Source organism: Ailuropoda melanoleuca, chromosome 4 (assembly GCF_002007445.2).
Source record: "Ailuropoda melanoleuca isolate Jingjing chromosome 4, ASM200744v2, whole genome shotgun sequence".
In the NCBI taxonomy this organism is placed as follows: Eukaryota; Metazoa; Chordata; class Mammalia; order Carnivora; family Ursidae; genus Ailuropoda; species Ailuropoda melanoleuca.
Genome location: NC_048221.1, coordinates 86,980,829 through 87,002,643, shown reverse-complemented (window position 1 = coordinate 87,002,643; position 21,815 = coordinate 86,980,829). Strand labels below are relative to the sequence as shown.

Below are 21,815 nucleotides of genomic sequence, written 5' to 3'. Positions count from 1 at the left end.
ATACCACTAAAGCTCATCTTTCTTTACTGTCTAGATTTGAGATTAAAAAAAAAAAAAAGAAATTACTAACAGCTTAGCCAAGCTGTTAGCAATTACTCTGATGAGGTATTTAATACTTTCAAACCCAAATATGCCTAAAACTAAAGAGTTTTGCTAAATAAGAAATTGTTTATTCAATCCAGTGCTAGTAGCATAAAAATCAATGGAGTCTTACTGTGAACTGTAGTGTTCTCATACAACTCTCACCATTACTGTAATTACATAACTTCTAGGTACTTCGGGAGAAAACACAACCCCAAAGGCATGGCTTGGTAAAATTATGAAGTAGGCAAAATGTGCCTTTTCCCCCCAATCTCTAGCCCTCTGGTTTATCAAAACTTGCTCTCCAGTCCTTTTTTTCCTAGGAAGGTGTCAGTTGACCAAGAGCGGATTAGCATGTCATCCCTCCCAGGGGTATTAGCTTTCACACTTGGACAAAACCAACAATCTTGTTTTTTAGATTTAGGGAAGGTATGGGGACTTTCACTGTTTCTTTAAAATTGTCATAGGAAGATATTATCACTCCAGTAGGGCTATTTTCATTTGTATTATTTTTAAAGGATTTCTAATACTTATTTCAATTCCCAATGCAAAAAAGTTCGCTTTCTCCTCTCAGAGAGTAAATGTTGAGCACACTGTGAGTTGATTTTACTGGAAATACGAGTTCAAACTGTGTTACTTTGATGAGTCACTGTTTTAATTATCCATTTGTGGTGAGAGGTTGGTTCATTATGGATTTCTTCAGTTTTGACAGCTTTTTGTTGCTCAGAGTCATTGTCAGCTTTGCCTCAAGTGAAAGTTTATACGCAGGTTTGTTTTTGTACCAGCTGTCATATTTTAATTTCATCTTTCCTGCAACAAGCTCACATTTCATCCAAGTTTGCAAAACCTGACTGACTGCAAACATGAGTATTCTGTTGTAATTGAAGGAGTTTCACTTGTTTTAGTGCTGCTATGTTTGAATTCCACAGCACAGCTTGAGGCAAGCCTTGGAACCTTTTATGCTCCAACAAGACCACTCCTGGATACAACTATATTGGAATATAGAGACGAAATCAGCAAATATGCAAGACGATTCTTCCACCACTTGCTCAGGTGAATAATATCTTGGAATTGATGAGTGTCAGACTACCTATTTAATGAGCCATTTTCTTTAATTAGAATATTCCATAATATGGCTGTTTTCTAATAGTCCATTTCCTAAGAGAAAAAACAAATCTTCTCTTGATATTCTTTATTTAATTTGTTCTTGTTTTCCTTTTAAGGAATATATTTGAATATTGTTTAGGGCTTTTATATCATCAGTACATTTGAATGTAACTTCTTTAATATGAAAGCATACAATACTAACTATGTAAAGTCAATTTTGGGGGGGGTAAAGTCAGTTTTAAAATATTAACTTAATTGTGCTCTTAGCGCTAGAGAAATGTTTTAGTTTTAAATGAAGCTAAAAATATGAATGTGCTATAAAGCCCTGAGACAGTCATTGGTTTGCTTAACTTTCAGAATTACTATAGAAGGATTTGTCCAGTGTCCTCTCATATAATGTGGCAAGTTCCTAGTTTCACTGTGCCTCATATTCTCTGCTTTAAATGGGTATAATACATTTCTTTAATCTTAGGGATTATATGGAAAATTAGATAATAATGTCAAGAAATCACTCTGCGAAAAAGACTATAGAAGTTGAAGGACAAGGACATATAGCATATTCTATATACATAAAGTTCAAAAAATGGATGGATGGATGGATAGATGGAAGGTGAATGGATGGATACAGATAGATACAGATAGATGATGGCTAGATTGTTTAGGGATACATATAAATGTGTCAACGCTATAAATAAAAGCAAAGAAGTGATTAGCACAAAATTTAGGGTGGGGTAAGAGAAATATGATAGGAATAGGCACATGGGAGCCTCCAAGGTATTAGTAATGTTTCATTTAAAACATGAGAGGGATATATATCAGGGTCCATTAAGATTATTCTTTTAATTGAATATATATGTTGTATACTTTTATATATGATGTATTTTATAATAGGAAGTAATAGAATTATCAACTTCATGTACCAAAAGGAAGTATTACATCGAGCTGAATATAGTTTTGATTTTATTCATAATCTCGTGTAGTTCTTTTTAACACTTTCAAGCAATTTCATGTATAGTCTCTCCTTTTTTTCTCAGAACAGCCCTGTGAGAGGGTATTATCATTTGACAAATAAATAAACTATTAAGTGGCACTTTAATCTCTACCCAACAGGGAAGCCTTTGGAAAACAGTCTTTAGAAGCTGAGAAATGTTAATATATTGCTTGAATTACAGTCTGTGATTGAATCTTGCCTTTTTATCTGAATGACTTTAGCATATTTCAAGAGACTCTTCATCCTGAATGAGGCAGTCTTCTACATGTGAACATATGCCAAAAATATTGGGGCTGATGTCACATTTATTTGGACGTAGGCTTTGTTCTTGGCTCTGACTATATTTTATTTTCCTTGTTTCTGGGGAAAACTAATGAATTCACCTCCTGCCTAAGGAGCCCAAAAAGATTAATTTGAATGAAACAGTTATTTTGGAGGCATATTCTTGGTGGCCTATGTCTGGCTTCTCTGACTTTATGCAGTGGTTTAGTTGTGCATGAGCCTTACATTTCATAATGCTGGGCCCTCAGATGCTCATATCCTGCTGATGTTCACACATTCTACCAATGTGCAATTTTTTGTTCATTGATTTTTCCTCAAATGCAGTATTCTAATTATTTTTTTGAAATGTATTTTGATGAGGTGACTATTGTTGTTGTTGTTGTTGTCATTATTATTAGACTCTAGCTTTTCTGTGTGGTTATACCTGGAATTGAATGTTTTTCCTTGGGGTAGACAATGATTTTCACATTTTCTTTTTCGCATTCTTTGCATTTCAGTTATAATGAGTGTTTATTAGTTCTTTTAACAGTAGGCTATGTATGACATTATGAAAAAAGAGTAAGTTTAGAAGAAATTAAATGAGATAGCTTTAATTGGAATTATTTTTTTGTTTAATCTGCTGCCAAGAAGTTCTCCTACTTAAGGGAAGAGGAACAGACCAAATACTTTTTTGCACTTGCAGAGTGCTAGAATTGCACTACAACCTGTACCTTGTCTAGTCAGTATATTAATATTCTAAAAGTTATTAGATAATGGAATAAGTCCTAAATGGTAAAGACCATCATAAAGAATTTTAAATTAAAGATGAAGAAAAGGAGCACCACGCAGAGTAGGGAGGTACCTAAGGTCACTAATCGGTCAAGCTGAGGACTGAGATTGCCTGAGTCCAGATTAGGCTCTTTTGATGAGGAATTAAATATTACACTGATTTTAATTTCATACAGCATATAAAGTGTGAGGTCATAGTATGAATTTGTGATAATTGACAATTATCTGTGGGTTTTTAAAATATTTTTGCATATACTTTTGTTTTTTTCTTGACATTAGAGGAAGACCATGAATCTTTTTGTCTTTTAGCAGGTTAAAATATTATCTTGACAGCCTTCCTCCAAATCCAAATGAATCTAAACTTTAAAACTTATTTCTCATGTCCTTTCTTGACACCTTTTTGTATGTGTTCAAAGTGATAAATTTTCATAAAGAAGTGCTTCCTGTAAATGTAAATTATTGCTCCTAACATTGAAGATAGAAAGCAGGGGTACAATATTGATATGATAGCTTAATAAAATGTTTGCTATAGTAAAATTTTGAATAGATGATGCAGTCTAATTCATAAATTCATTTAGCTAGAAGACACTTATCTATAGAAAGTATCTAGAAAAAAATTCAGTGTGTTTTCCTTTACTCTCATATTCACACTTTTGATACTAGATAGGCTGGAGCTTTTTTTTTCCCCCACACTGACCAATTCTCTGAAACCTGCTAGGTGTCCTGTAATTCAGTTCAATTCTGACACTAACCAGAGTTAGCACAGACCCCACATGTAAAAGGATCAGTCCCACAGGAGTGTCCCTACGTCAGGTGCCACTTGCAAGTAGTAAGTCACCGGGTTACCCACAACTTCTGTCCAACTTGGCTACAAATTGGAGTTTCCTGCTACCCCTTACTCAGGTTCACAGAACCCAGGAGAGCAGTTTACTTACTATTGCTGGTATTTTAAAGGATGTTTTAAAGGATACAAGTGAACAGCCAGATGAAGAGATGCATAGGGCAAGTTATGTGGGAAAGGATGTGAAGTGCATTCCCTTTCCAGGAATGTGACCCTCCCAGCACCTCCACATGTTCAGCAAGTTTGGAAGCTCTTTCAACAGTCCTTCTGGATATTTATGCAGGCTTCATTTCATAGGTGTGATTGATTAAATAATTGGCCATTGGTACTAATTCGACCTCCAACCCCTCTCCCCAGCCCCAGGTCTGGTGGTGGGGCTAAAATTTCCAATCCTCTAATCATGTGCTTGGTTCCACTGACAACCAGCCCCCAGCCTAGGGGCTTTCACAGTCTTCTCTGTAGTATAAACTCAAGTGTGGCTGAAAGGGGCTTGTTATGAATAACAAAAGATTTTCCTTTCAGTTAATTGCAAGGATTTTAGGAGCTGTGTGCCAGGAATGGGACAAAGACCAAATATATAGTTCTTATTATAAATCGCAGTGTCACAGAAGGCAAATTCAGCTGCCTAAGCTAAGTTCAGAAGTTGGTTGTTCACTTTTCTCTCTTCATGAAAGTGAATAAACTTGCAGAACTACTGCATAAGGAAGTGTTAACACGTAAGAGCTTTTCATTATAAATAAATATCCTAGATATTGATGAAATAAAGGGCAAACATTTCAAATGAATGTGCCCCATATGAAGCTTATTTTACTAATTTGGAAATATAAAGGATTAAAATTAATTTATTCTACTTATTTCCCCTCTTACCTATAAGGCTACTGTTTCTGACTCAAATGGCATTAGATGATGATGGCATAGAGTCATGCTTTTCAGTTCTTATAAAATAGTAAGCAAGATGTTGGGAAAGGGAGCTTTATTGCCTAGAAATAAAATATTATGTTTGTGAGATATTTGAGGCAGGATTTATTGATGTCTGCATTTTCCTTTGCACTGCAACAAAAAGTAAGATGAATTGATAGAAAGGGAGATGGACGGATATGTGATAAAACAATATTGTAAAATGATGGTAGAATCCAGGTGGTAAATATATTCTTTCAACTTTCCTGGATGTTTGAAAATTTTTATAATAAGACGTTGAAGGGAAATATACATTATGTTGGAGTCAGTATTTATACTTAGAGCTCAGGGGAAAAAAAGGGTAGTGTTTTGGAAATTATTCTTAGCTTTCGAAATAGTTCTTAACTTATTCAATAAATATATATGATAGGCAAAAAGAAATCATTTGTGACCAATTTGATTTCTAAATGGCTTTTCAGTTACACTTTTCACTAATGGAGCATACACAGTAAGTAAAACCATTATATGAAATCAATTTATAAGAATGTGAATACTAAAACAGTTACCTAAGAATATTAAGGGAACAAGACAGTATTTGCAGAGAAAAACTTCCTGGTCAGATCATCTAAAAATGCTGGTCAGATCATCTAAAAATGCTGGATAACATATTTAAAATATTTGCTTAAAGCAAGGTTGAGCTGGCAAGAAACGAAGGGAAACACTCAGAGGTTGAAATGACAAGGATGCTTTATTCCACAAGAGTAAGCAAACTTGAAGTTTGCCTTGAGGGCATGTGCTGGCACCTGGCAGGGAGGAACTTGGTTTGCAAAGGCTGTATACTTAGAATGTAGGAGACAAAGCGTAGGGCTCAAGAAGGATCCATATCCCTATACCAGTCTAGTACCATTAAAGGGTAGCATATTCTCTGAACTATAAGGAAGGAAGGTATGAACAGCATGGAGGAATGGTGGGCCAAAAAGAATATTAAACTTGTGGGAACACTAAAATCAATAGTATGAAACATAAACACTAATGTCTAATTCAAGGGGTTAAAATTAAGATGAAATCCTGGACAGTAACAATTTAAAAAAATGAAAATAATAATTAGATGGTCGGGAAATTTTTTTAGAAAAATGAATGAAGAAGTTAAAGCATTCTATGGTCTTTATACTTTTCAAGAGGAAGATAGAGATATTGATTAATACTAGATTTTATTAAGTAAAATACACATGGTAGAATTTCTAGGGTAATCACTAAAAAAATAGAGTACATAGTTTTCAAACAAATATAGTGAAAATGTTGGATGAAGAAAAAAATTCATCCCAAAAGAAGGCAAGAATTGGGGGAGGGTACGACATATGGGGGGAACAAACATTTAAAACAAAACAAAAGAAAAAAGAAAACAGAAAATACACAACGTGGTGGTAGAAATCAATTTGAAGAATCAATAATCATTATCAATGTAAATCAGCTAAATTTTTCATTTGCAAAGATTGTTGAAACATTTTTCTTGTAAGTTTTTACAAGAGACTACATGTAAAACAGACAAGTTTAAAAACTAGAGAATGGGAAAAATTATACTAGGTAAATAACCAAAAAAGAACTAGTGAGGTTATGGAAATAGTATTTAGAGTAAAATCATTGGTAGGGATTACTAGAGATCAGTATTGGTAGAAAAATTGATTTTGCTAGGAAGATAAAACAATTCTGAATATGTAAAACGTAGCTTAAATACACATGAAATAAATCAGTAAATCCACTATCATAGTTGGAGATTTTAATTCCTTTCATTTGATAATTGATAGATTAAGCAAATAAAATATCAGTAAGGAAATATAAGATTAGAACAATATAATTAAAAGCTTGATTTAATGAATGTGTATAGAGTACTATATGCAACATTGGAGCTATACTTTTTTCATGAATAAACAAAAACATTTTTTTAAAATTGACCATGTCCTAGGCCATAAATCCTTCAAAATTTCAAAGGATTAGTTAGTTGTCTGTACTCAGTAATTAAATATTGAGTGCCACATGCCAGCACTATTGTTAGAAGTAGGACAATAGCAAAGAACAAAACAGACAAACATAAAAAAATCTGTGGCATCATAAAGTTTACATTATAGTAAAAGAAACCATATGTAAATAAGTAGGTAGAATATATAGTATATTAGATAATGATATGTTCCACAAAGATGAACAAAGCGGGGACAGTGGTTAGGGAGTATTGAATGGTGGAGTGAGTGGACTACAGTTTTAAATAAAGCTGTCAAGCAAATGAATGGATAAAGGAGATGTGGTACATATTTACAATGGAATATTACTCAGCCATTAGAAAGGATGAATACCTACCATTTGCATCAACAATGGATGGAACTGGGGGGAATTATGCTAAATGAAATAAGTCAAGCAGAGAAAGACAATTATCATATGGTTTCACGCATATGTGGAACATAAGGAACAGCACAGAGGACCATGAGGAAGGGAGGGAAAACTGAAGGGGGAGAAATCAGAGAGGGAGATGAACCATGAGAGACTATAGACTCTGGAAAACAAACTGAGGATTTCAGAGGGGAGGAGGTTAGGGGATGAGGTAGCCAGCTGATTGGTATTGAGGAGGGCACTTCTTGTTGTGATGAGTACTGGGTGTTATACACAACTAATGAATCATTGAACACTACATCAGAAACTAATGATGTACTATACAGTGGCTAACTGAACATAAATAAAATAAAATAATAAAATAATAAAATAAAATAAAATAGGGAAGGCCTCACTAAGAAGGTGAACTATGAGTTAAATCCCAGCAGTTTCACTGGAGCAGTGAATGGAATGGCAGAATAATAAGAGAATGGGTCAGAAAAGTAGCAGGTGGCTTGCTAATATAGGACTTTGTTGCCTATTATAAGGAATTGAGATTTTTCTTTTGAATAGTAGGGGAAGTCAGAGGATTTGGAATCAGCAAGTGAATAGATCACTCAGATGCTGTCAAAAATAGACTTTTGAAGGATAAGGGCATTTGGGAGTCTACTGCAATAATTGAGTGAGAAACAGTGGCCATTCAGAACAGGTTGACAGCAAAAGGGATGAGGACAGAGTGGTTGGATTTTGAATATATTGAAGATTTTGCTGACAGCGTTTGCTGACAGACTGGATGAAGAATATGATAGAAAGAGAAGTCAAAGATGACATCAAGTGTTTGGACCAGAGCTACTGGAAAAATGGAGTTGCCACTGACAAGAGTGGTAAGACCACAGAAAGAATAGGTGTGTGGGAAAAGGTCCTGAGATTAGTTTTGGACATGTTGAGTTTGAGTGAGGAATTCAGAGGTGAGTTCTGAAGCAGAGTTATAAAGGGAAATACATAGTCTTAACTGTATACGATAGAAAAGAAGAAAGACTCAAAGAGCTGTGCAATCTAAGAAATTTTTTAAAATATCAGTAAAATACTCAAAGTGGAAAAGGAAATAATAAAAATATGTTCAGAAATTAATGTAACAAAAAAGCGGTAAGAGGATTAATAAAGTTATAAGCACTTGTTTTTTGAGAAGATTAGTAAAATAGAAAAATAGTGAACAGTATTAGAGATATAAAAGGGACCTAATGATAGACATATAAGAGGATTTTAAATATTGAAATAACCCTGTTCACTATGAACAGCTTCATTACAAAAAACTTGAAAAATTAGGTGATAGGGAAATTTTTTTAGAAAAATAAAAATAACCAAAACTAATTAAAAAAGAAATAGAAGATCTGAATAGCTCTATAACCTCTAAAAAATTAAATTAGTAATTAACATTTTCCCATGAAGTAAGCTACAGTCCCAAGATATTTTTAACAAGTGAAGTTCCATCACTATACTCACACAAATTTTTCATTGTTGTTTTTTTTAGTCCTTTTTTTTTTTTTTTTAAAGATTTTATTTATTTATTTGACTGAGAGAGAGACAGCCAGTGAGAGAGGGAACCCAAGCAGGGGGAGTGGGAGAGGAAGAAGCAGGCTCCTAGCGGAAGAGCCTGATGTGGGGCTCGATCCCAGAGCACCGGGATCATGCCCTGAGCCAAAGGCAGACGCCAATGACTGCGCCACCCAGGCGCCCCATTTAGTCCTTTTTTTCAAGTGCATATTTATTTACATAGTTGTAATTATTGAGTATATGAAATTTTTTAAAAATCCTAAGAGGGTTAATTCACTATAATGGCATTTCAAGAGACTTTTACTCTCTTTGATATGGTACTCAGATTTAAAAGATTTATTGTGGCCTTTAGAAAGTGGCCCACACACATATGAACAGACCTTTTTATTTATTTTTTTAGAAAAAAAGATGAAAGAACAAAGAGGGAAAATAAGCAGAAGGGAACAACAGAAAAACCTCAAGCCCTTTAACTAAAAGCACCTAGAAAGATGTACTTTCATACATGAAGGAGCTGGTTTTCATGTGGGCCCGGTTAGGGTTGGTTGGGATGGAAAACTGTGGGTATGGGGGTACTTTGGATTTCTGCCAAGGGGTGAGCGGCTTCTACCATAATGGCAATTTGGAAAAAAAGTTATGATGCTAATCAGTAAACCAGGATGCCAAACAAAATTGGCAAAGTATTGGTAAATATAAATTGAAGGCCATTTCATGAACAATTTTATATACTTGGCTCTTCCTTAAGGTTCCCCTTTTGTAGTTAGTCAGGGGTGTGGCCCAACTGTGTTGCATTTGGCAATCTGGCATTCCTTACAGCATGACTTCCCTGTATGTAACTATGCCAATGAAGTTAAGTCCTTAGATTTTGTTTATGTTGCTCATATTCTCTCTCAGATATTGATTGTATCTAAAAATCAAAAGGGGTAAAAACTGCATTGTTAAAGAAAACAATGATTCTTTTGGAAAGCTATGATAATAACCATTCGGTTTTACTAGAATTACTGTAATGGCATTAGGGAACTCTCTTTTGCCCAGCGTGAGAGAAATAGACTAGATTCATTGTAGGGATCAAGCTAAGAGTGGGGGTGGTCTTTGTATTAGGCAGCACATTGAATGGATGAATCTTAAGACTTTTCTCAAAGTCATTAGTCATTAGTTATCTTTTCATCTGTGATGTACAAAATTTGTTTTCCACCAAAATTCCAGATGAGTTGTCTTTTCAGAACTGTTTGTCACTCTCAGTTTCTCTTGCATGCAACTCCCCACTGTTTTCGCTGGTATTCTTCAGTGAGTGATATTCTCGGACCTGGGTAAAAGGCCATGTTTATGAGCGAGTGAACTGTGTCTACAGACCTGACTTTTTTTTTTTTAAGAGAGATTGAAATAGAGGGGTGCATGGGTGGCTCAGTCATTCAGCATCGCCCTTCAGCTCAGGGCATGATCCCGGTGCTCTGGGATCGAGCCCCACATCAGGCTCCGTGCTCCGCTGGGCGCCTGCTTCCTTTCCCACTCCCCCTGCTTGTGTTCCCTCTCTCACTGGCTGTCTCTCTCTCAGTCAAATAAATAAATAAATAAATAAAATCTTAATAAAAAAAAAGAGAGATTAAGACAGAGAGAGAGAGTAGGGTGGAAGGGGCAGAGGGAGAGGGAGAATCTTAAGCACAGAGCCTGACTTGGGACTTGATCTCATCACCTTAAGATCATGACCTGAACCAAAATCAAGAGTCGGATGCTTAACCAACTGAGCCACCCAGGCGCCGCTTGACCAAGGCAGCTGTTGACTTCAAACCCTAGACTGGCCCTGGCTGATGGCCTCCTCACACTTCTTGTCAGGAAGTCTTAGTCTCTTTCATTTGGCAGAGAGGGATTAAAAGACTAGGACCTGGGGGCGCCTGGGTGGCTCAGTCGTTAAGCATCTGCCTTTTGCTCAGGGTGTGATCCCAGGGTCCTGGGATCGAGCCCCACATCAGGCTCCCTCCTCTGTGGGAAGCCTGCTTCTCCCTCTCCCACTCCCCTTGCTTGTGTTCCCTCTCTCTCGCTGTGTCTCTCTCTCTCTGTCGAATAAATAAAATCTTTAAAAAAAAAAAAAGACTAGAACCTGTTCACATTCCCTGTATTCAATGAATGACTTTTAGGTACCTTTGAGTATACCACCTAGCAGCAATGTGTGTGTACTGAGAGATGACTGTGGACACTTTTATTACAAAGTTACAGCTGTATTAAAGCTGAAGGATGAGGATAGCCTTTACCAATGTGGTAAAAATCAAAGATGTCTTACTATATGGCGAAGGACATGTGGTATGTGCAAAAGTAAGAGAGGTATGATGATTCTTGGCTATTGACACTCATGAATGCTTTGTAAAGTCTAGGAGAAATTTTGCATTGTTAGATATTCTACCTTGTTGAGGTCTGAAAAGAAACATGCAGAGAAAATACAACCAACAGTTTATGAGGCAGATGTTATTACATTTGCAGATGTCATGGCTCAAGGAAGGACCATGACATGTAATGTAGGAACACTAATAAATTTCAGAATATGTCTACCTTTATATGAAATATATTTGCTTCCTTTGTGTTTAGTATAGACACAACCTTAATAATTCTTCATCCTTTTATTGAATATTTAAACTTCACAGAACTCAAAAATACTATGAACAGATGATGTAACTTTATTTCTAATTATAGTAAGTACTCTCACCCATCTGTCTCCTTCTGGAGGAAACAAGATAAGTATCATTCTGTTCCTAGTTTTTGAATTCTCCCCTCTTCCCGTTCCTTCCCTACGTGTTCAAATAATAAAATAATACTCAGCTTGCTATATATTCTGATCTTTATTAACTATCTCATTATATATTTGCTAGAAAGAGATACTTAAGTTTTGTCAGTTCCTGGAGAACTAAGGAGTGTCTGTCTAAATTTTAGGGAGGTAACAAATATTAGCTTTCCTTTGTCACATATGTGGTTTGTAAATATTTTCTCTCAGTCTGTAGCTTGTCTTTCCATCTTTTTAATAGCGTATTTGGCAGAATAAAAATTTTTAATTGTGATATAGTCCAATAGATCAATTTTTCCTTTTATGAATAGTGCTTTTGGTGTCAAATGTCTTTGCCTAGCCTTATACACCAAAGACTTTCTCTTATGTTTTTTTTTTCTAAAAACTGTGTAATTTTAAATTTTACATATAAGACCAAAATTCTTTTTGGGCAATTTTTACATAAGTGTGAGATTTGGGTTGAGGCTTTTTTGGTTTTTATTTTATTTTGTTTTGTTTTGTTTTGTTTTATTTTTTATATCCGGTTGTTCTTGTACCATTTGTTGAAAAGGTTACTGCATTGATTTTGCATTGCAATGATGCATTGACATTGCAATGATGCAAAGGTGCATTTGCACCTTTGTCAAAAATCAGTGGGCATATTTGTGTGGGTCAATTTCTGGTTTCTCAGTTTTATTCCATTGTTTTATGTACTGTCCTTCTGTCACTACCATGCAGTCTTGATTACTGTAACTGTATGAGTCTTGAAATCAGGTAGACCGATTCCTCTCATTTTCTTCTTTTTCCAGATAGTTCTGCTGTTCTGATTCCTTTGTCTTTCCATATAAATTTTGGAATGATTTTGTCTGTATCTAAAATCTATCTTGCTTTGAATTTGGTGCGAATGGTGCTCAACTTGTTTATATTTAAGCAGAACTGACACCTTTACTATGTTTAATTTCCGATCTATGAAGATAGTATGTCTCTCCATTTATTTAGATTTTCTCTACTTTTGTTTACCAGCATTTTGTAGTTTCAGCATACAAATCCTATATAAGTTTTGTTATATTTGCATCTTAGTATCTCATATTTTTTGACTAATTGTCACTGGTATTGTATTTTTTATTTTGTGTGTACATGTTCATTGTTATTATATAGTAATATAATTGATACTTGTGTGTTGCTCTATCCTGTGGCCTTGCTGAATTCAGTTATTAATTTTAGGAGACTTTTTTGTAGACATAGACCACAATGTCAACTGCAAATAGGGGCCGATTTCTTTCTTCCTTTTTGATATATACCACTATTATTTCCCTTTCTTCCCTAATGCACTGGCTAGAACTTCCAGCACTATGTTGAAAAGTGGTAAGAGGGGACATCCTTTCCTTGTTCCTAGTGTTAGGGGAAAACATTTCCGAGTTTAACCATTAAGAACAATGTAGGGTGTAGGTTTTTTAAAGATGTTCTTTACCAATTGAGGAAGTCCTTCTCTTTTCCTGTTTTTCTGAGGGTTTTTATCATGAATGGTTGTTGGATTTTGCCATATGCATTCTCTGTATGACTTCATATGATTAGGTGATTTTTATTCTTTAGCCTGTTATTATGATAGGTTACATTGATTAAACTAGCCTTGTATCCCTGGTATAAACCCCACTTAGTCATTATGCATAATCCTTTTCATATTGCTGTAATCTACTTGTAATGTTTTTAAAGAATTTTTGCATTTAGGGGTGCCTGGGTAGCTCAGTCTGTTGGGCGTCTGACTCGGTTTCAGCTCAGGTCATGATCTCATGGTCCTGGGAATAATCCCCACATTGGGATCACCATTCATCAAGGAGTCTACTTGTCTCCCTCTCTCTGTGCCCCTCCCCCAAGATAAATAAATAAATATTCTTTAAAAAAAGAATTTTTACATTTGTATTTGTGAGGGACTATTTATCTGTAATCTTTTTTGGTAATTTTTAAATTTTTTTTATTAAAAAAAATTTTAAGTGATCTGTACACTGAGTGTGGGGCTTGAACACATGACCCTGAGATGAAGAGTCACATGTAATACTGACTAAGCCAGCCAGGCCCCCCTTTCTTATTTGATTTTAATATGGGGGTAATAATAGCTTCATTACATGACTTGGGAAGTGCTCCTGCTGCTTAAGCTCTATGGGAGAGATAATGTAGAATTTCTGTTAATTTTTTAAACACTCTAAAGTTAACAAATCTGGGGCTAGAAACCTCTTTTCTAGTACTTTTAAAATTATGAATTCAGTGTCCTTAAACTTATAGAGCTATGCAGATTATCTGTTTCATATTGGATAGGTTTTGATAATTTGTACTTTTTGAAGAATTTGTCCATTTCACCTAAAATCTCAAATTTATGTGTGTATGATATTTGTAATATTCCCTTACTAACATCTGGATGTCTGTAGGGTCTGTAGTGATAATCCCTGTTTCATTCTTGATATTGGTAATTTGCGTATTTCTTTCTTTGTTAATCTTGCTAGAGGTTCATCAATTTTATTGCTCTTTTTGAAGAGCAATAAATTAACATTCCTTTGTTTCACTGATTTTTTTCAATTTCATTGGTTTCCACTCATCTTTATTATCTTTATCCTTCTTGCTTTGGGTTTATTCTGCTCTTCTTTTTTGAGTTTCTTAAGGTGGAGCTTAGATTATTTTTCTGTGGGTGATGTTTAATTTAATTAATTTTATTTTTAGAAGAATTTATTATCAAAGTATAGTTGATGTACAATATTATATCAGTTTCAGGTGTACAACATAGTGACTCAATAATTCTATACATTACTTAATGTATATTACTTATTTTACATCACCACAATAGGTGTAGTTACCAAGGAAGCTTAGATTATTGACATCGGACATTTCCTCTTTTCCAATATGAGCATTTAGTGCTATAAATTTCCCTCTAATTACTGCTTTCACTATGTCTCACACATTTGGTATGTTGTATTTTCATTTTCATTCAGTTAAATTCTTTTCATTTTACATTGAGACTTCTTTAGCCCATTAATTATTTAGAAGCGTGTTGTTTATAAGTGGAGATTTTCCTATTATCTGTTACTGATTTCTAGTTTGATTCCATTGTGGTCAGAGAACACACTCTATGATTTCACTTCTTTTACATTTGTTAAGGTTTGTCTTATGACCAGGATACTTAGGAAAGAATATTTGCTCAATGTTGTAGGGCGGAATGTTCTATAACTGTCAACAGATCAAGCTGGTTCATGGTGCTGTTGAGTTATAACATGACTTTACTGATTTTCTGTTTAGTTATTCTATCCATTTTGAGAGAGGAGTGTTGTGTTTTGTCTATTTAGTGGTTTGTCTATTTCTCTTTCCAGTTTTGTCAGTTTTTCCTCACATGTTTTCAGCTTTGATGTTTGATATATATTCTGTCTTTATGGTGGAATAACTTACCCATTATGTAATATCTCTCTGTCTCTGTTAATTTTCTTTTCTCTTAAGTCTTTATCAGATGTCAATATAGACACTCTGCTTTACTTTTGTGTTTGCATAATAATTTTTCCATCCTTAAGTTTTAACCTGCCTGTATTATTATATTTGAAGTAAATTTCCTAGAGACAACATATAAGTGGGTCATGTTTTTATTTTTATGTATGTTTGTTTTTAAATTTAATTAACATATACTGTAGTATTGGTTTCAGGAGTAGAATTTAGTGATTAATCACTTAAATATAACACCCAGTGCTCATCCCAACAAGTGCCCTCCTTAATGCCCATTACACATTAAGCTCATCCCCTGCCAACCTCCCCCCTCAGCAATCCTCAGTTTGTTCTCTACAGTTAAGAGTTCCTTATGGTTTGCCTCCCTCTCTGTTTTGATCTTATTTTATTTTTCCTTCCCTTCCCCTATGCTCATCTGTTTTGTTTCTTAAAATCCACATATGAATGAAATCATATATTTGTCTTTCTCTGACTTACTTTGCTTAACATAATACACTCTAGTACCATTCACATAATTGCAGATGGCAAGATATATATGTATCTTATGTACAGTTGTAAATGGGATCAGTTCCTTGATTTCTCTTTCTGCTGCTTCATTATTGGTGTATGGAAATGCAACAGATTTCTGTATGTTGATTTTATATCCTTTGTCTTTGCTGAATTCATGTATCAGGTCTAGCAGTTTTTTTGTTTGGAGGTTTTTGGGTTTTCTACATAGAGTATCGTGTCATTTGCAAAGAGTGAAATTTGACTTCTTCCTTTCTGATGTGGATGCCTTTCATTTCTTTTTGTTGTGTGATTGATGAAGCTTGGATGTCTAGTACTGTGTTGAACAACACTGATAAGAGTGGACATCCCTGTTGAGTTCCTGACCTCAGGGGAAAAGCTCTCAGTTTTTCCCCATTGAGGATGGTATTCACTGTGGGACTTTCCTTTGTGGCCTTCCTGATACTGAGGTATGTTCCCTCTATCCCTGCTTTGCTTAGGGTTTTTATTAAGAAAGGATGCTGTATTTTGTCAAATGCTTTTTCTGCAGCTATCGAGAGGATCATATAGTTCTTACCCTTTCTTTTATTATTGTGGTGTATCACATTGATAGATTAGCGGACATTGAACCACCCCTGTAGCCTAGGAAGAAATCTCACTTGGTTGTGGTGAATACTCCTTTTAATTTACTGTTGGATTTAATTTACTGTAGGCTAGTATCTTGTCAAGAATTTCTGCATCCATGTTCATCAGGGATATTGGTCTGTACTTCTCCTTTTCAGTGGAGTCTTTGTCTTATTTGGGTCAAGTAATGTTGGCCTCATATAAAGAGTTTGGAAGTTTTCCTTCCATTTCTATTTTTTGGAATAGTTTAAGAAGAATAGATATTAATTCTTCCTTTAAATGCTTCGTAGAATTCACCTGTGAAGCCATCTGGCCCTTGAGGGTTTTGTTTGGAGATTTTGATTACTGATTCAATTTCTTTTCTGGGTATGGATCTGTTCAGTTTTCTATTTCTTCCTGTTTCACTTTTGGTAGTTTGTATGTTTCTAGGAATTTATCCATTTCTTCAAGATTGCCTGATTTGTTCACATGTAATTGCTCATAATCGTCTCATAATTGTTTGTATTTCTGTGGTGTTGATTGTTATCTCTCCTCTTGCAGTCCTGATTTTATTTATTTGGTTCCTTTCTCTTTTTATAAGTCTGGCTAGGGGTTTATCAATTTTGTTAATTCTTTCAAAGAACCAGCTCCTAGCTTCGTTGATCTGTTCTACTGGGTTTTTTTTTATTTTATTATTTCTCTATCATTGATTTCTGCTCTCATATTAATAATTTCCCTTCTTCTGCTTCCCTTCTGCTCCTTCCCTCTTTCCCCTCCCTTTAGGCTTTATTTGCTGTTCTTTCTCCTGCTCCTTTAGGTGTAAGGTTAGGCTGTTTATTTGAGACTTTTCTTGCTTCTTGAGAAAGGCCTGTGTTGCTATATACTTCATACATCATATGACTGACTGCCTTTGCTGCATCCTGAAGGTTTCACCTGTCATGTTTTCATTTTTGTTTGCTTCCATGTAATTTTTAAAAAATTTCTTCTTTAATTTTCAGGTCAGCCCGTTCATTCTGTAGTAGGATGTTCTTTACAATCTTAATAATTTTACATAAATTGTGGTCTTTCCGATTTTTTTCTTGTTGACTTCAGGTTTTATAGTGTTGTGCTCTGAAAATATGCACGGTATATGATCTCAGTCTTTTTGTAGTAGTCGAGGCCTAAGATTTGTGACCCAGTATGTGATCTATTCTGGAGAATGTTCCATGTGCACTTGAAAAGAATGTGTTTTTGCTGCTTTAGGGTGAAATGCTCTAAATATATCTGTTAAGTCCCTCTGGTCCAGTGTGTCATTCACAGCCATTGTTTCCTTGTTGATCTTCTGCTTACATGATCTGTCCATTGCCCTGAGTGGGGTGTTAAAGTCCCCTACTATTATTGTATTATTACAGTGATTATCAATGAGTTTCCTTAGGTTTGTTATTAATTGACATATATTTGGCTGCTCCCAAGTTGGGGCATAAATATTTACAATATTTAGATCTTCTTGTTGGATAGACCCCTTTATTATGATATAGTGCCTTTCTTTATCTCTTGTTACAGTGTTTGGTTGTACAGTGTTCGGCTTAAAATGTAGTTTGTCTGATATAAGTAGGCTACTCCAGATTTCTTTTGATGTCCATTAGCATGATAGATTGTTCTCCCCTCACTTTTAATCCGGAGATGTCCTTGGGTCTAAAATGACTTTCTTATAATACCAATGGGTCTTGTGTTTTTATCCATTCTGTTACACTATGTCTTTTGATTGGAACATTGAATCCACTTATATTTAGAGTGATTATTCATAGATATGAATTTAGTGCCACTGTATTACATGTAAAGTTGCTATTCCTATAGATTATCTCTGTTCCTTTCTAGTATTTATTGCTTTTGGTCTCTCTTTTCCACTCAAAGGACCCCCTTTGATATTTCTTGCAGAGCTGGTTTAGTGTTCACAATCTCCCTTAGTCTTTGCTTGTCTTGGAAACTCTTCATCTCTCCTATTCTGAATGACAGCCTTTCTGGATATAGTATTCTTGACTGCATATTTTCCCATTTAGCACGTTAAATATATCATGTTACTCTCTTCTGGCCTGCCATGTTTTTGTGGACAGGTCTGCTGCTAGCCTTATGTGTCTGCCCTTGTAGGTTAAAGACCTCTTGTCTCTAGCTGCTTTCCAAATTCTCTCTTTATCTTTGTATTTTGCAAGTTTCACTATGACATCTTGGTGTTAACCTGCTTTGTTGATTTTGAGGAGAGTTCTCTGGGCCTCTTGGACATGAATTCCTGTTGCCTTCCCCAGATTAGGTAAATTCTTCAGCTGTAATTTGCTCAAATAAACCTCTGCCCCTCTTTTCCCCACTGTTCTGGGGATTCCTATGATATGGATATTATTGCACTTTGTGGAATCACTGAGTTCCCTAAGTCTATATTTGTGATCTAACAGTTTTCTTTCCCCCTTCTTTTCAGCCTCATTATTTTCTATAATTTTATGTTCTATATCACCTGTTCATTCCTGTACTTCTTCCATCTTTGTTGTGATTACATCTGGTCGGTTTTGCACATCAGTTATAGCATTTTTTATTTCAGCCTGACTAGTTTTTAGGTCTTTTAACTCTACAGAAAGGGTTTCTCTTGTGTCTTCTATGCCTAATTCAAGCCCAGCTAGTATTCTTATGACTGTTGTTCTAAATTCTGCTTCAGAAATCTCTGGATGTGATTTCTTCTTTATCTTTCTCTTGTGGAGAATTCTTCTGTCTTGTCATTATGTCTGGGCTTCTGTTTTTTGCATGTTATGAAAGTTTGTTATGTTTCCTGCTCCTAATAGTAATGCCATATGAAGAAGGGGTCATACACTGTCCAGGGCCTGGTGCTTCAGGATGCGTTTCTGGTGTATGCTGTGTGCACCCTGTTATTGTGTTCTGGCTGCTCTTTCTCACAGGTCAGTCCTCTGCAGAGTTCCTCCTTGCAGTGGGGAGAGTTTGGACCTTCAATTAGGTATGCTTTGATATGTTTGTTAAGAGAAGCCTGATTTGGAGGGGGGGGAATGAAGCCTGATCTAAAAAAACGAGAAAAGGAAACAAATGTTATCTGCCCCCTGTGCGCACCTCTGTACCCTGCTGTTGAATGGACCCTCAGTGGTGCCCAGCAGGACTTTTGTCCTTGGAGAAGCAATATATCCTTCCAAATGTGCACCAGGAAGGGAAGCATTCTCTTCCAGTACGACCCACAGGATCCCTACACAATGGCATCTTGAGCGAACCCTACACACTGTTCTTTCTCCCTGACTTCTCTCCATGAAAAGGGCTGTCTCCCCTCTGCAGCACCCTGGCTTTTCTCTCCCCAGGTCACATCTCTGAACCTTGCATCAGCCATGTTCTGTCCCTCCAATTCTGCAGATTGTTTTCTTAATCCTCAGATCAATTTTCTATTTGTTCAAAATGATTTTATGTTGATCTAGCTGTTTTGAGGGATGAGGGAAGCCCAGGCTCCCCGCTACTACTCCACCATCTTAACTCCTCCAGGGTCATGTTTTTAAATTGAATATGCCAGTCTCTCTTTTAGTTGTTATATTTAGACCATTTTCATTTAATGTGATTATTGATATGTTTAGGTTTAAGGCTGCAATTTTTGTTTATTTTCTGTTTTTGCTCTCCCTTTTTTATTTTACTATTTTTTCTGCCTTCATGTATATTACTTGAACATTCTTTAGAATCCCATTTTTATTTACCTAGATTCGTTTTTTCATGTTGCTTTTTTATTAAGATGAAATTAATATAAAAATTTACCATTTCAACCATTTTCATGTGTATAATTGTTTTTTAGTATATGACCATCACTGCGATCTAATTCAAAACATTTTCATTATCCTAAAGAGAATCTCCATGTACATTAATCAGTCATCCCTAATCTTCCATCTCCTTAGCTCCTGAAAGTCACTAATCTACTCTCTCCCTCTATGATGGTTTCTATTGTGAACATTTAATGTAAATGGAATTATTTATCCATTTCACTTAGCATATTTTCAATTCATCCATGTCGTAGTATGTTTCAGTATTTCATTCCTTTATATAATATTCCATTATATGGATATACTACATTTTGTTTATCCATTCATCTGTTGATAGACAGTTGAGTTGTTTTCACTTTTGGGTCATTATGAATAATGCAGCTGTGAACATTTCTGTACAATTTTTTTTTGTGAGCACATGTTTTCAGTTGTCTTGGGTATACTTAGAAGTGGAATTGCAAAGTTATATGGTAACTGTATGTTTGGCCATTTGAGGATCTGCCAGATCGTTTTTCAAAGTATTTGTATCATTTTACATCCTCACCAGCAATATATGAGAGTTCCAATATCTCCACATCCTTGCCCACACTTGTTATCTGACTTCCTGATAATAGTCATCCTAGTGGGTATGAAGTGATATCTCATTGTTGGTTTGATTTATATTTCTATAATGATTAAAGATGTTGGACATCTCTTTATGTGCTTTTTAGTTATTTGCATATCTTCCTTGGGGAAATATCCAAGTTCTTTGCCCATTTTGTCATTGGACTGCTTGTCTTGTTGTTGAGAATTCTTTATACATTGTAGATTGTAGACTCTTCTCAGGTATATGATTTGCAAATATTTTCTCTCATTCTATAGGTCATTTTTCACTCTTTTGATAGTGTTTGATGTGCAGAAGTTTTTAATTTTGATGAAGTTCAGTTTACTGCCTTTTGTTTCTTGTGCTTCTGGTTTCATATTTAAGAAATCATTGTCTACTTCAGGGTCTCAAAGATTTACTCCTGTGTCCTTCCATGAATTTTATAGTCTTAGCTCTTATGTTTATGTCTTTGATCCATTTTGAGTTAATTTTTATGTGTGCTGTAAAGTAGTCATCTAAACTTATTCATTTACATATGGATATCCAAATTTCACAGTACCATTATTATCTAGCAGGAATGAAAGTTCTATTTCCCTACTCAGCCTTCTCTGACATCACTCTGAGGAGCAAAGTAGGATAGAGCTCCTGTTTCAGTCCCTAAGATTGGAAGTCATAGACCTTTGCTGCCATGGGTGGGACATTTTTTCTGGGTATTTGGCTGGAGTAAAGTGATTATTTCTAAAGAGGGTTTTTTTTGTTTTGTTTTGTTTTGGTCTTGGTAGACTGTCCTTTCTCAGTTCTTTGGATAAAGAGACCAGGGCTTTTGGAATGCTTTTTCTTTCTCTGTACCTTATGGCATTTTGGGGTTGCTGACTTATTCAGCTTCAAGTCTGGACCATATGAGGCAAAAAGAAAAGCCAGAAACACTATTGTATCTTTCATTGTCCCAAGTTTTCTAAGCTGGTTTGTCTTTTTCTCCCCACCTTTCAGTCTTCTTATGTTTGTTTTTATATATAAGGTCCAGGCTTTTAAATTGTACTTAGAGGGAGATGTAGGAAAAGTATTTCTATCATACACTCCCAGCAGTGGAAGCCTCTTGACACATTTTTAAAAACCCTAAAATCCCTGTCCACTGATGCCATTACCTTCACAGTTATAAAAGGAAATTGTATAGAACTTTATCTGAACATATTCTTTCTAAAACCCCCTGGAGGCCAGGGTGGGTTTAATGGGTTTCTCTAATAGATCATAGCTGTTTTTAA

General features: G+C 35.3%; 1 protein-coding gene across 1 annotated transcript in view; it reads left to right on the top strand.

Moving 5' to 3' along the window:
- The window catches only part of WDPCP (WD repeat containing planar cell polarity effector), a 353,246-nt gene that overhangs the window by 175,790 nt on the left and 155,641 nt on the right, over positions 1-21,815 (top strand). Inside the window, exon 13 of the mRNA XM_034657274.1 lies at positions 1,011-1,134. Within this exon, the coding sequence (XP_034513165.1) occupies positions 1,011-1,134 (124 nt within the window). The remainder of the gene's footprint in view (positions 1-1,010; positions 1,135-21,815) is intronic.